The sequence below is a fragment of the Cynocephalus volans genome, chromosome 2, assembly GCF_027409185.1.
Source record: "Cynocephalus volans isolate mCynVol1 chromosome 2, mCynVol1.pri, whole genome shotgun sequence".
Taxonomy (NCBI): Eukaryota; Metazoa; Chordata; class Mammalia; order Dermoptera; family Cynocephalidae; genus Cynocephalus; species Cynocephalus volans.
This window is the reverse complement of record NC_084461.1, coordinates 178,082,057-178,100,933: the sequence shown is the minus strand read 5'-3', so window position 1 is coordinate 178,100,933 and position 18,877 is coordinate 178,082,057. Positions and strand designations below refer to the sequence as shown.

The following is an 18,877-nucleotide window of genomic DNA, read 5'->3' as shown; positions in this document are numbered from 1 at the left end:
TGACTTAAGGAAGATGCAAGAGGTCCCTTGTGAACTAATGCAGGGCTGGGGCTGGGGTGGTGTTGGTCAGGTTGGGAGAAACCTGTCTCCTGCAGCAGCAGTGGGCCTGGGGCAGGCTCCTTTGGGTGGGGCTGAGCCCTCTACTGCCACCCCTCACTCTGCTCTCTGCCCCCAGGAGTGGCTAAGCAGGTTCGGCTACCTGCCCCCGGCAGACCCTGCGACAGGGCAGCTGCAGACCCAAGAGGAGCTGTCCAAGGCCATCGCAGCCATGCAGCAGTTTGGCGGCCTGGAGGCCACTGGCATCCTGGGTCAGTTCTGCACAGGACAGCAAGAGACACTGTGGTCCCTGTCCAGGCTGCACCAACTCAACCATACCCCTTCTGATTGGTCGGGGCCCTGCCGCTGACCATTCTGATTGGCTGGGGCCTGTCACTGACTGTTCTGATTGATTGGTCAGGGCCATGCCATAAGTATAAATGTCACCTCTGTCCTGGTCCATGAACATAACCACTTCAGAAGTGGGGCTTGGCATAGCTTGAGGCCTGGGCCTTACCCCCCAGCAGACTTTGCTTGGGGAGGGGGGTGGGCAGGACCTGAGTTTGGTGCCAGTGGCCAGAGTTGGAGATTCTGACTTAGGGAGATGCTCGGAATCCCAAGTCGGGGTGGGTGAGAACCGGCCCAGGTCTGACCTCCACCCCCATGCCCCTGCAGATGAGGCCACCCTGGCACTGATGAAGACCCCACGCTGCTCCCTCCCGGACCTCCCCACAATGGTCCAGGCTCGAAGGAGGCGCCAGGCTCTGGCTCCGACCAAGTGGAATAAGAGGAACCTGTCGTGGAGGTGGGTGGAGGCTGAGGAGTGCCCGCCTGGGCCTGGCATTGCCTGTGCCTCGTTGTCCTGTGGCTGCAAAGCAAATGCCCACAAAGCAGAGCCTTAAAACCACTGGAAGGCTGGCCAACTAGGTCTATTGGTTAGAGCACAGCCTTGTAACACAAAGGTCATGGGTTCAGATCCCCACATCAGCCAGCCGCCAAAAATCATACTAACAAACAAAAGAGGACCACAGGAATTTATTCTCTGCATTCTAGAGGACGGAAGTCCAAAATCAAGGTGTGGGCAGGGTGGGTTCCCTGTGGAGGCTCCAAGGGCGAGCCCATGCAGGCCCCTCTCCAGCTCTGTGTGGCAGCAGCCCTCAGCTGTGTCTCTCTGTTCCCACCTCTGTCTTCCCACAGCCTCTCCTCTCCGTGTCTTATGCTCCCTCTTGGCTCCTATACAGATGCTCATTGGATTTAGGGTCCATCCTCATCTCCATCCTTACCTTACTTGCACCTGCAAAGACCCTACTTCTAAATCAGGTCACATTCTAAGGTTCCAGAAGGACATAAATTTGGTGGGACACTATTCGGCCAGCCACACCTGGGCTGGTTCCCTCCTGCTGTTCCCTGGGGTCAGAACTGGCTCAGAGGGGCCCTGGCCAGTGTGTGAACTGGTGACCAGAGAGGCCCTTCTGCTGGGAGCAGGTAGTGCAGGTGGGCAGGATTCAGCCTGCCAAGGGGCCTGGGGCTGATGTGTCTGGGGGTCTCAGACCACCTGTACTCTCATCTCCTTCCATCTCCGTGTGCATCCAGGAGAACTCCTGAGATCTTCGTGGGGGCATCAGACATGGGAGGGGAAAAAGGCAGAAGCTGGTGGGGTGCACCCTGGGAGGGGTAGTGACCAACCCCGGGGAGGAATGTTCCAGGGAAGACACTCAGCTTGAGGGTTGGGGGGGGCACTTGGCCTGTCCTCTGTAACCTGGGCTCTCGCTCTGACCCCTGCCCTGTAGGGTCCGGACTTTTCCCCGAGACTCGCCCCTGGGCCGCGACACAGTGCGGGCACTCATGTACTACGCCCTCAAGGTCTGGAGCGACATCACGCCGCTGAACTTCCATGAGGTGGCGGGCAGCGCCGCCGACATCCAGATCGACTTCTCCAAGGCAGACCACAACGACCGCTACCCCTTCGACGGCCCCGGTGGCACTGTGGCCCACGCCTTCTTCCCTGGCGACCACCACACCGCAGGGGACACCCACTTTGATGACGACGAGGCTTGGACCTTTCGCTCCTCAGGTATGTCCAGGGGTGGACACTGAGTCTGTGGGGCCCCATAGGCCTGGGCAGCCCCTGTGGACCCTGCTGACCCCAGGATGTGAGAAGGAACCACACCCACCCCATAAGGTCAAGAAAGTCATGACTCTGCATGACAATCCCAACCCCTCTGGCTTCAAACAGTGCACAACTGTTTGGCACATGAATCCAGCCTGGGCACAGCTGGCCAGTTCCCATTGAGGCTGATCTTGCCTGTGCATCTGCAGTCAGCTTGGCCAGCCTCGGCTGGGCTCCCTCCCACCCGCGAGCAGGGGCTCCCGCTGGCTGAGCCAGGCTTGTCCTCATCGCAGCTCAGAGTCCAAGAGAGGGAACAGAGGAAGTCTGCAGGGCCTCTGCAGCCCAGGCTGAGAATCACCCTGCTAAGTCCTGTCCTCCAAGGAAGACAGGGCCCCAGGTTGAAGGGTTGGGAATTGACTCCTCCTCTTGATGGAGGAAACAGTCACCAGGCACAGGCCATGGATGTGGGAAGGGAGATGGGGTATCGTGGAATTAGTCCACACACCGGCTCTAAAGAGACTGTGAACTGACCCAGGACCGTGGCCCTTGGGTAGCCTTCGGAGGCAGGGGTCACAGCCCAGAGGACTTGTGGGCTCTCCGTGATGATGGGAGCCCAGGCCCATCCTACGGGACACGGGCATCAGGGCCTCGGGGTCCAGTTGACACTGTAGGATGCTATATCACATGGGGGCCCAGGTGGCCTCAAAGCCTACAGTATTTATGCATGGCCTTGTACAGAGAAGTTGGTCAGCCCCCACTGTAAGTGACACAGAGACCCCCAGGGCCCGAAAAGCTCCCAAAGACCCCATAGACCTCTGTAGGAATCTAGTGAGTCCTGAGGGACCCTGCAGAGTCCACCTGACCGGGACACAGGATCCCCCCATGGGCTTCCAGCTGTGTGCATCCCAGCCCCACTGCTCAGGGGGCACCGCCAGTCCCTACCCCGCGAAGATGCTCCCCTCCTTCCTCTGCTCATGTGTCTCCCATGTCCTCAGATGCCCACGGGATGGACCTGTTCGCAGTGGCCGTGCACGAGTTTGGCCACGCTGTCGGGCTGAGCCATGTGGCTGACACGCACTCCATCATGAGGCCATATTACCAGGGCCCAGTGGGCGACCCGCTGCGCTATGGGCTCCCCTACGAGGACAGGGTGCGCATCTGGCAGCTGTACGGTGAGTGCGTCACCTGCAAGAGGGGGCAGGAACCCGAGGCCGGAGCATTGTCTGCTCTTCTCACTGCTTGTCCTCAGCACAGAACAGCGCCTGGCACACACCCAGAGCTCTCTGGATGTGGATGGAGTGAGTGAGGTCGAGGCTCATCCCTGGGATCCTCAGAGGCACCCGCAATTCCATATCTACCCCAGATGCTCTGGGAGTTATGACAGTTGGTGCTGATGGTGCCCCAGCCTGCGCAGAACACTTCACATGCATTGCGTCCCCTAATGTTAACAGCCCTGTGAGGTAGGAACTGCTGTCCCCACTTTACCGATGAGGAAACTGAGGCTCTGAGAGGTATGTAGGTTGCCCTGATAACCCAGTCATAGCCACAGAGCCAAGACTTGGATCCCAGGGGAGGCGGCATACATCCACACCTCCTCCACCCTGGTCCTGGCGCTCCTGCCCCCACCCACGCGGACCCTCCCCTCTGACACCTGCGCGTTGTTTTTATTGCAGCAAAATCCACACCCCGTAACAGTCACCATTTTATTTTATTTTATTTATTTATCTTATAACATTTGCCATTTTAAAGTGTGTGCTTCTGTGCATTTGGCACATTCACATGGTGTGCAAACACCACTTCTGTCTGGTTCCAGAACTTTTCACCCCCACTGCCACCACCAGAGACCCTGTCCCCATTAACATCTCTCCCCATCCCTCTGCCCAGCCCCCAGCCACCCTAATCCACCTCTGTCCCTAAGGGTTTGCTGTTCTGGATGTTTCATAGAAATAGAATCACACACAATGTGGCCTTTCGTGTGTGGCTTTCTCACTGAGCGTGATGTTTTCAGGGTTTGTCCATGTCAGAGCGTGGGTCAGGATTCCATTCCTCTTCGTGGCTGAGTGACTTTGTCCATTCATCCAATGATGAGCAGTGAGCACTTGGGTTGTTTCCAGCTTTGGCTGTTGTGCAGGGTGCTGTGAACCTGGGGGTGCATGTTTTTGTTGGAACACCTGCTTTCTGTTCCTCTGAGCAGATACGTGGGGGTGGCGTTGCGAGGCACTAAACACTGTGCCTAACGCCTCCGGGCATCCTGTGTACCTCCAGGCATCCTGCGTATTCTCCGGACGTGCTGGGTGGTCTGGCTCCCACCTGGACATCAGCTCTGTGGGGCGGGATCAGCCTGTCAGCTGAATGGCCTCAGCTCTGTCCTGGGATTCCCAGAAGGACCGTGGGGTTTGGAAGGGAGGCAGGTTTCCGGGCGTTCAGTGCCATCCTCCATGTCTCCCATAGGTGTGCGGGAGTCTGTGTCCCCCACAGCGCAACCAGACACTTCAGAGCCTGAGGATCACCCCCTCCTGCCGGGGCCTCCCAACAATCGGTCCAGCACCCTGTAAGCCATGGGCCCATGGTCACCACACACTGTGGTCTGTCTGTCCTCATCCGGCTGCCCCATCCTAGGTGATATCTGCCCTGTCCCAAACACAGGCTTGATCCTGGGAATAGCACAGCTTGGTGTGCTGGCTGAGCCCCAAAGGACATTGCTTTCTTTTCTTAAACTACTCTAGACAGTGGAGGGGACAACTGCTCACCCCTCCTGGGATCCCATGCAGAGATGCTGAATTTCAAATGTGATTTCCTCTTGACTTTTGTCCCTGTCACCTGCTGCTGCATAACAAGCCACCCAACCAGCACCATCAAACCACTGTTCCATTAAGCTCCTGGATTCTATGCGCCCTGGGGATGGCCGGTCTCTGCTCCATGATAGCAGAACATTCTTTGGGGGGATCATGTCTGTGCCTGGGCAGGGCTAGCTCCGGGAGTGGACATTCAGCTGCACAGACACCTCTGGCCTGTCCACGAGGCTGCTGGCTTCTGATGAGGACTGTCCTAAGAGCTGGATTGCCAGAGACCCAACACAAGCCACCTCAAGGTCACACTGTCACTTCAGCCTAGCCCTATTGGTCAGAGCATTCAGAGCCTGCTCATGCTCAAGGGGCAGGTGCAGACCCCTCCTCTCAGTGGAGTGAGCATCCAAGAATTTGCAGAGGCTGTCCCCGGCCACTCTCTTCCCTGACGCCCACACCCACACCCACCACCGCTTCAACTGCCTTGCCACCTTTCTGTGCTCACGTGTGGTTCAGTTCCTGTAGTTTTGTTTGGTTTTGGTTTTGGTTTTCCAATAGTAGAGTAGTTTTACACTTTTCTCACTTAGTCAGACATCGTGAATTTCCACTGTGGTCAAAAGATGCTGCTCCAACGTTTTTGTTTTTGTTCTTAATTTTACTTACTCACAGAACAGGCATCACACGCCAGCAGTACAGAACTCCAAAGGCACTGACGAGGGATGGCCCATGGTTCACTTGGGAGAGTGTGGTGCTGATGACACCAAGGCCACGGGTTCGGATCCCATATAGGGATGGCCGGTTAGCTTACTTGGTAGAGTGTGGTGCTGACAACACCAAGTCAAGGGTTAAGATCCCCTTACTGGTCATCTTTTAAAAAAAAGAAAAAGAAAGAAAAAGGCACTGACGGTACCTGCCGTGAAAAGTTTGTTTTTCTCCCTACTGACCCTCCACTTAATCCCTTCCATGGGAGCACACGTGTGTGTGCACGTGCCCTTCCAAAGGTATTCTCATGTGTCAGAGAATGCAAACACGCAGATGGGTGTGTTTGAGCACAGTGGTGCACGTATTACCTGCCACCCTGCCCTCTGCTTTTACATTTTTTAAATTTTTTTTAAAGATGACTGGTAAGGGGATCTTAACCCTTGACTTGGTGTGGTCAGCACCACGCTCACCCAGTGAGCGAACCGGCCATCCGTATATGGGATCCAAACCCGGGGCCTTGGTGTTATCAGCACCACACTCTCCCGAGTGAGCCACGGGCTGCCCCTGCTTTTACATTTAATGCCCCCGAGAGACCCCCTGTGTCTGTGCATGCAGACATGCCTGGTTCTCATGGAGAGCTGGTGCCCACGCTGACATGAACGTGCCTTACGGTAGACATTTAAGTTGTCCCCAGCCTTTGCCATTGCAAATAACGTTGCCATGAATACGCTGTCTGTGGGACAGAGTTCTGGAACTGGGGGCAGCATGTGTATTCAGTGTTTTGGTGGACCATGCCCAATCAACTTCTTGGGGGTCTTGCCGTTCTCCATTCCTGCCCGCAGTGTGCTTGAGTGCCCATTGCCCACACGCTCCCAACACTGCCTGCTCAGAAGCTGGCCCTTTGCCATCCTGCGAGGTGGAGGAAAGGAGCTCTCATTTAATTTGCCTTCCTCTTCCAATGCAACTGTTATGCATCACAGAACCCACGGGCAGCTGTGTGGGGCTCCCTCCATGGTTGCCTGCCCCGTGGTTTGCAAAGCCCAGCTGCCCATAGTTGCTCGGGTGGGAACCTTGCCTCCCAGCCCACCTGCTCTCTGCTCTGCAGGCCCAGGAAGGACGTGCCTCACCGGTGCAACACTCACTTTGATGCAGTGGCCCAGATCCGCGGGGAAGCCTTCTTCTTCAAAGGTAACCCCCAGGGCTCCAGCAGCTGTGGATGGAAGGCCTGGCGCACTCCAGGCCCAGATCCACCACCTGCAGTCCCACTCTCCCCTCTGTTCCCCAGGCAAGTATTTCTGGAGGCTGACACGGGACCGGCACCTGGTGTCCCTGCAGCCGGCACAAATGCACCGGTTCTGGCGGGGCCTGCCGCTGCACCTGGACAGTGTGGACGCCGTGTACGAGCGCACCAGCGACCACAAGATTGTCTTCTTCAGAGGTGGGTGGGCCTCGCCTGGCACTCTGTCAATCACACCAACGGAGGCCACAGACTGCAGACTTTGCATCTGCCAGAGCACAGAGCAGCTCGTTCATTCGTGCGCTCGATGGATACATATTGAGCACCTACTGTATGCCCCGTCCTGTGGTAGGCACCACAGGTCACATTGAGCAAAGCAGACGAAAATCCCTGCCCTTGTCCTGCTGGCGCCCACACATCATAAGGAAGTCTATTTCGGACACCGCTCAGCGTGGTGAGAAGTAATGGTGATGGGAGAGAGTCCTGAGGCCCTAAAAGCCTCTTTAGGGAGACGCCATTTGAGCAAAGACCTGGGGACAGTGTGGCAGACCATGGGGAATGCCCACAGAGGTCTAGGGGCAGGAGCAGTCATGAACATCAAAGAGGGTATCTTAGCTGGAGCCACCAGGCACCAGCAGGAGGCAGGGGACGGAGGCACAGGGTGGACATGCAGGGGTCAAGGCAGCTTGGCCACCTCTCCACCCCATGTCCCCAGCCCTGAGGAAAGCCTCGGGCCTTTGTCATTGTGTTTGCATGAGGCATTTGTCTGCATCCAAATCTCCATCTAGGGCAAGAGAAGGAGACAGAATCTGTGGGCAGGTGCATGTGAGTCTCCCAGGGCTGCCAGAACAAAGGCCATGTGCCAGGAACTAAAAACAACAGGAATTTACCCTCCCACAGCTCTGGAGGCCAAAAGTCCCAAAGGTGTGGGCAGGGTGGGCTCCCCCTGGAGGCTCAGAGCGAGGATCTGCCCCAGGTCCCTCCCACCCTGCCTCCATCCTCTGTCATTGATTTAGGCCACCCCAATCCCACGTGACTGCATCTTAACAAATTACATCTGCAAAGACCCTATTTCCAAGTAAGGCCACATTCTGAGGATCTGGGGGGATGTAAATTTGTTTGTTCTTTGTTTGTTGGCTGCTGGCGGGTCCGGGGATCTGAACCCTTGGCCTTGGCGTTACAACACATGCTCTAACCAAGTGAGCCCACCGGCAGCCTGGATGTGAATTTGGGGGGTCACTGTTGACTCTGCAGCAGCTGCTCCCACACATGGGCAAGACCCTATTTCTCTGAGGAGGTAAAGAATGTCTACGTGTTTATTATGTGAGCCACTTCCCTGGGCATTCACATCACTGCCCAGCCCTTGCAGGCGATTGGCTCAGCCCCCTGTCACTTGTAAGTTCTCAGGGTGACCGCTCAGGCCTCAGGGAAAGTGGGTGCCCAGGAGGCTGCCCACAGGGACCCCACATGGAAAAAACAAAGAACAGCACACATTGTAGCAGGTTTTGTACCCGCTGTTGGTGTGATTTCTCTGCTGTGTTCTCCTTGCTGGAGTGTCACCTTTCAGAGAGCGCGTGTGCACAGTAGCAGTACTCAGAGGTCTTCCTAATTTTTTTCTTTTTCTCTACAGACAGTCGCCTACTGGACATGCTCTTCTGGCCCTTGCCTTCTGCACTTGCCGCATCATGGAGATTGTTTCATGTCACTACACAAAGAGCCTCCTCATTTTCTTAAACCTTTATTTTGAAAAAAAAATTCTAATTTCTGGAAAAATTGCAAAAATACTGCATGCATGCCCACTCCCCGTCCTCCGGATCACCAGGCTTTCTTTTCTGTGTGTGCATCTCTGCCTTTCTTCTCCTGGCTCATTGCTCCTAAACCTCCTTGGAGCAGGGCCATGACCACAGCATGGTGACCAGACTCGGGCCGCTGAATGTTGACAGGACACCGAGAACTGGCCACTCTGCTGGGCCCCTCCCCTGTGTAGGGGTCCCCTTAGCTTCATTTGTCTCTTTTACTCTGGAACTTTCCCTCAGCCTTTCAGTGTCTTCCCTCCCCCACACATGTTAGAGGTGCCCAGCCCTCGTCCTTCCGGCAGATCTGCATATTCGGCAGGAACGTTCCAAGGCCACGTGTCTAGTGGTATTTGCTGTGGTTTCCACTGTAAAGCTCCTGTTTCCCCCATGTAAATGAATAGGTAACTTATGGTGAGAGACCTTAGACCAGGTGAGCATCTTACCCACTTTCTGTTCCCACCCACCCCATGTCCCTGGATGGAGCTCACCTGTTGCAGCCTGGAGGCAGCGGGCACATCTGTCCTTCCCGCCGAACCACTGTGGCATCTCCTTAATCCCTCCTCTACTCTCAGACATTTCGGCTGTTTCCAATCTCTGGCAAAGGGTTTTTTTTTTTTTTAACTGTGGTAGAAAAATACATATATAACAAAATTTACCATTTAAACCATTTTTAAGTGTACAGTTCAGTGTATGATGTACATTCAGTGTTGTGCACCCATCACCACCAGTCATCTCCAGAACTTTTTCGTCTTCCCAAATTGAGACTCTGTCCCCATTAAACATCAACTCCCCATCCTCCTTACCCCCAGCCCCTGGCAACCTCCCTTCTACTTTCTGTCTCTATAAATTTGACTGCTCTAGGGACCCCATATAAGTGGACTCATGCAGTATTTGTCCTTTTGTGTCTGGCTTATGTCACTTAGCACAATGTTCTCGAGGTCCACCCATGTTGTAGCACGTGTCAGAACTTCCTTCCTTTTTTAAGTCTGAACAATGTTCCATTGTATGGATGGACGACATTTCATTGATCCATGCTTCCAGTGATGGACACCTGGGCTGCTTCCACCTTTTGGCTGTTGTGAATAATGCAATATGAACATGGGTGTGCAAATATCTTTCAATTCTTTTAGATGTATACCCAGAAGTGGGATTGCTGGATCACATGGTGATTCTATTTTTAATTTTTTGAGGAACCTTGGTGCTGCTTCCACAGCGGCTGCACCATTTCACGTTCCCACCAGCAGTGCACAGGGCCTCCAGTTTCTGCACTTCCTCGCCAGCACTTACGTTCTCCTTTTTGGTAGTAGCCACCCTGTGAGTGTGAAGTGGGATCTCATGGTAGTTGCATTTCTTTCTTTTTTTTTTTTTTAAAGATGACCAGTAAGGGGATCTTAACCCTTGACTTGGTGTTGTCAGCACCACGCTCTCCCAAGTGAGCCACAGGCTGGCCTTTGAGTGGCATTTCTCTAATGATGTTCAGCATCTTTCCATGTGCCTGTTGGCCATTTGTTTATCTTTGGCAAAATGTCTATTCAAGCCCTTTATCCAACGAAGAGTCCTTAAATGTCTTGCTTCTGTGTAAATTCTTACAATGGTATAAAGGTCACATGTTTAGTTAGGCCTTTCAGCGAGTGCCTTATGTTGCCCATGAAGATGCCCCAGTCCATCCTCATACAGAAAGTAATATGGTAGAGAAGAGTAGAGTGTCGTCCCATGGGCCAGGGGCTTGTCCCCGTCTGTGAAGTGGCTGCCGTAGCAGAACTTGGGCCCACCGGCCTATGATTAGATGGAAGGACTCCACGCAGGCACATAGTAGGTGCTCAATATGTATTCATGAGGCTTCCTTGGCATTGTGATGGATGATTGTGTTGCAGCCACCGTTCCCGTCACGGGGGATGAGGGGTGGCAGATGAGGATGGGCTGGAGCCTCTGCCCCTTGGGAAGGGGCTGAGCCCCGGCCTATGGCTCTTTCTCTCGCCCCCAGGAGACAGATACTGGGTGTTTAAGGACAATAACGTAGAGGAAGGATACCCGCGGCCCATCTCCGACTTCAGCCTCCCGCCGGGTGGCATCGATGCTGCCTTCTCCTGGGCCCACAATGACAGGACTTATTTCTTTAAGGACCAGCTGTACTGGCGCTATGATGACCACACACGGCGTATGGACCCCGGCTACCCTGCCCAGAGCCCCCTGTGGAGGGGCGTCCCCAGCAGACTGGATGATGCCATGCGCTGGTCTGATGGTGAGTGCCAGGCCGGGGACAAGGCTCTGCAACCTCAGTTTCCCTACCTGTAGAATATGGGTCACACTGGGGTAATTGGGAAGCTTCCATGAGCCAACCTGAGCCCACCACTTGCTTAGGACGGCAGTCCCTGTCAGAGTGAGCTCCAAGGGGCCTGCCCCATGTGCTGTGCTGCAGACCCTCCAGCAGCTCCCACCTCCCCTATGACCTGGCCCACTGCTCTGGGCTTGTTCACCCCATACTCTCAGCCCCACCCACCTGGCCTCCTGCTGCTTCTCACACACAGCAGACACGCCTCACCCCAGGGTCAGTGTGCCAGGCAGGAGGCATCCTCTGTTCTGTTCTCAATGCCACGTCCCCAACACCCAGACCGCCTGGCACAGAGTAAGCCCTCAGTGAATGTCCAGAATGGGAAAGAAACCCTGAGAGGTCACCTGAGCCATGCCCTGCCTCCCACAGGCTCTTCCTGAGCCCTCTAGGCCTGGGTTGGCACCTACAGGCCAGACTGACCCATCTGAGGTTTCCTCTGGGCTCTCCAGGCCCTGCAGCTCCTGCTGCCCTTGGTCCTCCTGTCCCCCAGCCAGAGGCAGGCCCAGCCCGGAGCTCAGTTCACAACCCCCCTCCCCAGGTGCCTCCTACTTCTTCCGTGGCCAAGAGTACTGGAAAGTGGTGGACGGTGAGCTGGAGGCGGCGCCCGGGTACCCGAAATCCACAGCCCGGGACTGGCTGGTCTGCGGAGACTGGCAGGCAGATGGCTCTGAGGCAGCAGGCGTGGACAGGCCAGATGGGGCCCTTGCCCAGCCGGGACAACATGACCAGAGCCGCTCTGAGGACGGCTATGAGGTCTGCTCCTGCACTGCCCGTGCCTCCCCACCCCTCGGGGCCCCGTGCCCGCTGCTGGCCACCCTGCTGCCACTACTGCTGCTGTGCACAGCAGCCCAGGCCCTGGCGCTATGACGGCTGGCATTGGCCTGGGGAAGGACAGAGGAGTCAGGAGGGGCGAGGATGGTGTCCTGCCCCTCAACACCTGGAGCAAGGGGTGCATGGAAGTGGACCCAGTCTTGCTGACGGGATGGGCCACCTACCTGAAAGCAGAGGGAAGGGGCCGGGTCAGGAAGACTGTCCAGGCAGGGCTTGGGGCGGGAGCTGCCACGCCAGCTGGCAAGTGACTGGACCACTCAGAACTGCACTGGTGAGCATAGGGGGCTCTCCTGTCAGCTGCACACTGGCTTGGAAAGAGGAGCTGGAAGGAAGGCACCTCTCTGGAGCTGGCACCACCAACTCTCCCTGCGGGTGCACACTGCCACCCCTGGTGCTTCTGTCCCAGGTCCCCCATGGGCCTGCTGCTGCCTTGCTCAGCGCAGCACCCCTGACAGATGAACCCCCGAGCGGGAACCACACCCGTCTCTCCGTGACACATTTCAGACAAACATGACCTCCCCTTGCTTTGTAACATTTCCACTCTGCTCCGTAACACACTCTGGAGACTCAAGGGACCCAGCAGGCCTGCAGGTGATGGGGGGCTTCCAGGAAGGCCTGCGGGTGATCACTTCCTCCCTTGGTTCATCAACACCTTCCTGTGTAGCATCTCACCTGTACAGAGCGGAAAACCCTCATGTCTCCAGGGTGGTTATGCCCATTTCACAGATGGGATTGCTGAGGCCCTAAGTGGGGAAATGAACCTCCTTGCTATAGGCAGGGCATTCACAATCATTGACCTAACACCTTCCTGCTGCGAGCTTGATTCTGTTCTCTGGGCAGGGTGTACAAAGGGGACATGTCTCCCTTCTCGGGTGAATCATTCAGACACTGTCTGCCAGGCAGCACAGACTGCCCAGCCTGAGGTGGCCAAGCGTCAGGACCCTGCTGCACCCACCAGAAGAGCAGAGGGAGGCGTCCCCAGCTGGGCTGATTCGAGGCCCATCTTTGTCCACGTGCTCCTCTTCTTCCCAGGCTCCAGGTGCATGATGGCGGCCACTGCCCCTCCTGCCCAGAGAGGCAGAGAACAGGAAGCTATATCCCCTGTTCTCTCTGGGGGTGCTGTTGACATTGGGAGTGTTCCTTAGGGAGATACCTGACATTTTGGGGCCCCTGTCTGCTAACACCCCAGTCACTGCAGCAACACAGATGTCCTGGGTGTGGGGCCGCCTGGACTGAGAACCTCAGCTTAGACTTGCCAACATCTTCGTGGGGCTGGGGGGGCTTCTAATCCCTGAAGCAGGAGTGAGGTCCGGTTAGGACGAGGAGGACACAGGGTGGGGAGCAACAGGCCATGAGCAAGAAAGCGGCGCTCCCTGCTGTGGCCATCAGTGAACAAAGCAGTTACCTCACAGGGCTGCTGTAGAGCCAGCTTCTCGGCACCGCCCTGGAGCCCTTGGACCTGCTGAGTCTAAAGCTCTGGAGGTGAAGCCTGCCATCTGTGTCAACAACTCCACCCGCGAACGTGTGGCACATGAACAGGTCTAGGAGGGGGAGGGGAGCCAGTGGTACAGCGATCTGAGGGAGCAGGCAGACGGGGAGAAGACAGAGCGGATGCAAAGGTCCTGAGGCAGAACCCCCAGCCCCTAGGAGTTCACTCCCTGCAGGTGGGAAGGGAGGGACTGAAAGGTCCCCACTGCACAGGAGAGAAAGCACCTATACTCACGAGGTCACTGTGCTTCACACTTCCTGGTATCCACGTGGCGACAGCGAGCCCACCCAAGATGAGTGGCTGCCACAGCCAGGCAGGCTGTGGGCCAGGCCCTGCGCTAACTTCACCTAGTCCAGCTACCTCCTACATCTATCTGCCCATCTGTCCACCATCTGCTCCCTGGAACTGGGAGGGGTCTCTGCCTGTCAGACCAGACAGGACAGACTGGGGGTCTCTGGGAAAACCACCCTCCCCTCCCAGGTGGGAAAGGAAGAGGCTCCCTCCTGCCATCGGGGATGCCCTCTGCTCTGCCCTGTGTTGTCCTGCTTTGCCACCCAGCAGCCTGTAGGGAGGAACCCATCCTGCCCCCAAGGAGTTGGGGAAACAGCCAGGGAGAGTCCAAGGGACAAGAGCATGGAGAAGCAGCAGCAGCTGAGCCTCATCAGGGGACACATGCCAGGCCTGGAGCTCCAGCAAGCCCCTGGACACGCTCTGCCTGACACACCATCTTTTTATATACACATATATTCTTAAATTTTGAAATAATGTATTTACATTATTTCATACATATTTACAGAAAAGTTGCAAGTAGAGTACAAGAACCTTTTTCCCTAGATCATTTGGGAACACAATGATGACCCTGGGCCACTTTTCTGTGTGTTTCCTGCAAACCAGGATGTTCTCCCAAGGTTGGCATCAGGAAATAACATGGACACCTCAGACCATTCAATTCTCAGATGCCTTTCATTTCTCCATGTGTCCCAACAACATCCTTGGTAGGAAGGGCCCAATCCAGAGCGGAGCCAAGCCCCTTCAGCTTGGCACAGTTCCTCAGCCTCCCCTGGGCCCCCACGACCTTGCTCTTGTGAAGGTCGCAGGCCGGTGGGTCTGCAATCTGTCCCTCCACATCAGCCTGCCTGGCGCCTCCTCACGATTAAGTTCCGCAGGGGCAGCAGTGTCACAATGACACTGCACCTGCAGTCCTGCATTGTTAGGTGTGTCACCATTTAAACACCTGGGGATTTTGTGCGGAATTCCAGATTTCCAAAACCTCTCTGTGCACTCGGGATGTGCTGCCTGGACCTGGAGAAGCCGCACCCCACCCCACCCTGGGCACCACCAGCCTGCTGCTGTGGTGAAAGACCCCTCAGAAGGAGGTCAGAGGTGGGGCCAGCCCGTGGCTCACTCGGGAGAGTGTGGTGCTGATAACACCAAAGCCATAGGTTCGGATCCCATATAGGGATGGCCGGTTAGCTCACTTGGGAGAGCGTGACGCTGACAACACCAAGTCAAGGGTTAAGATCCCCTTACCAGTCATCTTTTTTAAAAAAAAGGAGGTCAGAGGACTCATGCCACACCCATGAGGGCCAAGGTCCCCCCGCAAGGTCAACTGGGAGGCCCAGGGTCCCACTGGGCCACGTGGCTGGGTGCAGTTGCTGGTTGGCCTCCTCGTGACCCAGCCTTGTGGGCAAACTCGCATACTCGCGTGTGTGTGTGTGTCAAGCTCAGAAAATGCATCTACCCAGAGACCTCAGGGATCAGAATGCATCCACTCTGGCTCCCATTTTACATGTGGGGAAACTGAGGCACAGTGTCTTCCTCAGCTTGGGCTGCTATAACAAAATAGACAGGAAGCTTAAACAACAGACATTTATTTCCCACAGTTCTGAAGGCTGGGAGTCTGAGATTGGGGTGCTGGCAGGGTCATGTTCATGGGGAGGGGCCTCTTCCTGGCTCACAGACACTACCTTCCCGCTGTGTCCTCACGTGGCTGAGAGAGCTCTGGTCCCTTCATTCCATCACAGGATACCCACCCTCATGCCATCCCATGGGGGGTCAGGGCTTCAGCATATGGATTGGGGGTGACACAAGCATTCAGTCAGCACAGCCGATGCACCGCGGAAGGGACCAGAGCCAGATTCCGGCTCCCCCTCCCTCCCTCCCTGGGCTCCTTGAGAAGCCCTGTGGGCAGCAGACCATGGGGGCTCAGGGGCCCCAGGGAACTCAGATCACCCACAGAATGATCACAATGATAGCTAGAATTCCAGTACGGCTCTATGCTTTACAAAACAAACTCCTTTGAATCCTTGCAACACCCTAAAGGCAGGGAAGGTGGCCACTTTCATTTTCCAGATGAGGAAATTAGGGCCAGGGGAGGAGCAGGGGTTTATCAAGTAATGGAGCTGGGAGCAGAACCCTGAAGGTCAAGCACCAAGGGTCATGCTTATCAGCACCGCACTCTACCGAGTGAGCCACGGGCCGGCCCACCAAGGGTCATGCTTAAAACAGTCTCCTGACTGCCCCTGCACCAGGTGAGTGAGGACACGGGGCGGCACCATACCCCACGCCGGAATCCCAAGGACACTGAGCAGGCATCCTCCATGACTCAGCCAAGCCAGGATCTGCACGCGTGACAGGAGCTGCAGCCAGGCCCACCTGCAACCACCCAGCTCCCAGGAATCTTCAGGGTGCTGTGAGCCTGCGGCAAAGTGTGCTCTCTCTGGGCCTCTTTATTCCCAGCTGTGAATTGGGCCTCTGCTGGCTCTGTGGTCCCCTGTGAGTCCATGAAGGGTGGTTACGACCCAGCTGTGTCTGGAGGAAGGAAAGAAAAGGCCCTCGCACCACTGCCTGCTGTACACGGGGACGTGCTCACAGCACCTGGTTCCTCCTACTGCGACTGCAGATCAAGTCACCCTGAAGCTTGGTGGCTCAGAGCAACAGAAATGCCCCCTTATTTCCCCTCCCCCCAAGGCTGGGGCATTCTCCTGGTGGTCTTCCTGCACTTGCAGTCAGATAAAGGTGGGGCGGGTGGCTTCTCTCTCAGGTGTGGTTGTTGATGCCAGCTCTGGGCTGAAGCTTTTGCATGGCCCAGGCTTCTTCCCAGCATGGTGGCCAGAAAAGGGGCAGGTACTTGGGTCCACCCATGGCATTTCTGTTATTCATTTACTCACTTCACAAACATTTTTTTTTTTTTTTTTTTTGTCTTTTTCATGACCAGCACTCAGCCAGTGAGTGCACCGGCCATTCCAACATGGGATCCGAACCCGCGGCGGGAGCGTCGCCGCGCTCCCAACACCGCACTCTCCCAAGTGCGCCACGGGCTCGGCCCTTCACAAACATTTACTAAGCCAGGAGCTGTTCTAGGTTCTGGGCCCACGGCCGTGAACAAAACAGACCAAACCCTTAGTCTTGTGAAACCGTCTGTAAAATCTCCTTATATTCTAGTGTATAGAATATGTATTTTGACTACAAGTTGAATCTGTAATAATGTATAAGTCACATTGTAGTAGAGCAAACAAAGCAGGGAGGGTTTTGGTGTGCTCATTGAAGACAGACCTGAAGGAGACCTATGTGTGCAAAGGCCCCGAGGCAGGGGCGTGCTTAGTGTTCTGGGGCATTGTGGGACAGCTCTGCATCATGGTGAGGACTTCGGCTTTTACTCTGAGGGTCATGGGGAGCCATTGGAGGGTTTTGAGCAGAGAGGGACCTGGTGTGATGGAGTTTCTCATAGGATCCCTCTGGATGCCGTTTGAAAACAGATCTAAGGGCCAAGGCATATGCAGGGAGACCAGCTGACAGGCTGCTGGAATATTCCAGGGAGGGAAGATGGTAGCTTGGACTAGGGGGTGGGAGTGATCACATCCTGGGAACTTTTGGAAGGCAGAGCCAACTGGATTGCTAATGGGATGGATGGGGTTTAAAAGAAAGATGTCGGGCCGACCCCGTGGCACACTTGGGAGAGTGCGGCGCTGGGAGCGCAGCAGCGCTCCCGCCACGGGTTCGGATCCTATATAGGGATGGCCAGTGCGCTCACTGGCTGAGCGCAGTGCGGCCGGTCACAAAACGAGACAAATAAATAAATAAATAAATAAATAAATAAATAAATAAAAGAAAAGAAAGATGTCAAGATTGAGTAAGACCTTTGCCTGAGCGACTGGAAGGCTGGGGCAGCGGTTTGGGGGTGGTTAGTCCTTGGTGTTCCCATGTGCACTTGGAGATGTGTAGCTGACTAGATTTCCCAAGGTGGGCACCACAGGGCCTCTACCCCAGCAGGGTTTTCTTTTTTTTTTAAAGATGACCGGTAAGGGGATCTTAACCCTTGACTTGGTGCTGTCAGCACCACGCTCACCCAGTGAGCTAACCGGCCATCCCTATATGGGATCCAAACCCATGGCCTTGGTGTTATCAGCACCACACTCTCCCGAATGAGCCATGGGCCGGCCCGCCCAGCAGGGTTTTCTGAGAATGTAACTTGATGTCCCCAGGTTGAGGGAATGGGTCTGTGTCCTTCCTACAGTTGTGGATGAGCCTGAGACTTTGGCAGAAGTGATCCTTCCAGACTTCCCAGAAGAGGCCAGAAATAACTTCCACCCAGGAATGCAGCAACAGGTGAGGAAGGAAGAAAACAGGACAGACAGATCAGGGCTGGCAAATGTCAGCCCTGGGGCCAAGTGGGGATCCCAGCAGCCTGTTTTGTAAACAGATCTTCCTGGGAACACAGCCATGCCCGTTTGTGTAGGTAATAATACATAAGGATTTGCAATGTTAATAACACAGCTACTTTCTGAAAGGTGAGTCCTCGGCCACAGAGTGGAAAAGATCGACTGGCCCTTGTCAGGAAAGGTTGACCAGCCCTGAGACAGATGACAAGGCAGCATTTATTTATTTGTTTGTTTGTTTGTTTATTATATCACTCATTTCACAAGTGCAGACAAGAAGCAACAGGTAAATATAAGAGGGCCATCTGTGGGGCTGGGGATGCATGCAGAGTTTGCAGAGGGAGTACTCAAGGACACAGGATTGGTGCCCGTGCGCTGTGAGCCAGGAGCTCCCAGGTCTGCACTGTGTGGCTGTGGTTGATGTTGGCTTGGGACCATCCAGCATGGAATCTGGAGCTCTGGGGCCACGGCCAGGGTTGCATCACCCCAGGAAGGCCCTGGGGACTCCAGGCTACTGGGCGGCATGGGCCCTGATGCAATCTGCCCCCCTCTTGCAGCACAGCATGCCCCAGTCAGCTTGGACTCTGCCCCTCCTGGGGGCTCACCTCCCCAAACTCCAGCTGTCCCACTCCTGCCAGGCTCTGTTTAGAGGTGCTGTGCAGTGCCCAGCAAGCCGCTTCATATCTCTGAGCCTTCTTTCCCTACCTGCCAACAGCCTTGCAGGTTTGGGAAAGTGGGGAGTGTACTCACTAAGAATCAGTTAGCCTCTCTGTGCCACAACTGCCTGGTCTGTAACCTGGGCATGGCAGGATCTCCCCAGTCAGCTGGACTGAATGAGCAAACACATAATATCAACGTGGAGACCTGCCTGGCACTTAGCAGGTGCAGTGCAAGAGTTTG

At 55.5% G+C, this 18,877-nt stretch overlaps 1 protein-coding gene across 1 annotated transcript; it reads left to right on the top strand.

Annotated features, from left to right (window-relative positions):
- The first annotated feature begins 253 nt into the window (after window positions 1–253).
- On the top strand, window positions 254–11,866 carry MMP17 (matrix metallopeptidase 17). The gene is made up of 9 exons (XM_063087722.1): window positions 254–308; window positions 712–841; window positions 1,827–2,110; window positions 3,142–3,318; window positions 4,598–4,697; window positions 6,740–6,822; window positions 6,920–7,072; window positions 10,652–10,909; window positions 11,538–11,866. The coding sequence occupies exons 1-9, from the start codon at window positions 269–271 to the stop codon at window positions 11,864–11,866; spliced, it is 1,554 nt and encodes a 517-aa protein (XP_062943792.1). The 5' UTR covers window positions 254–268.
- The last annotated feature ends 7,011 nt before the right edge of the window (window positions 11,867–18,877 follow it).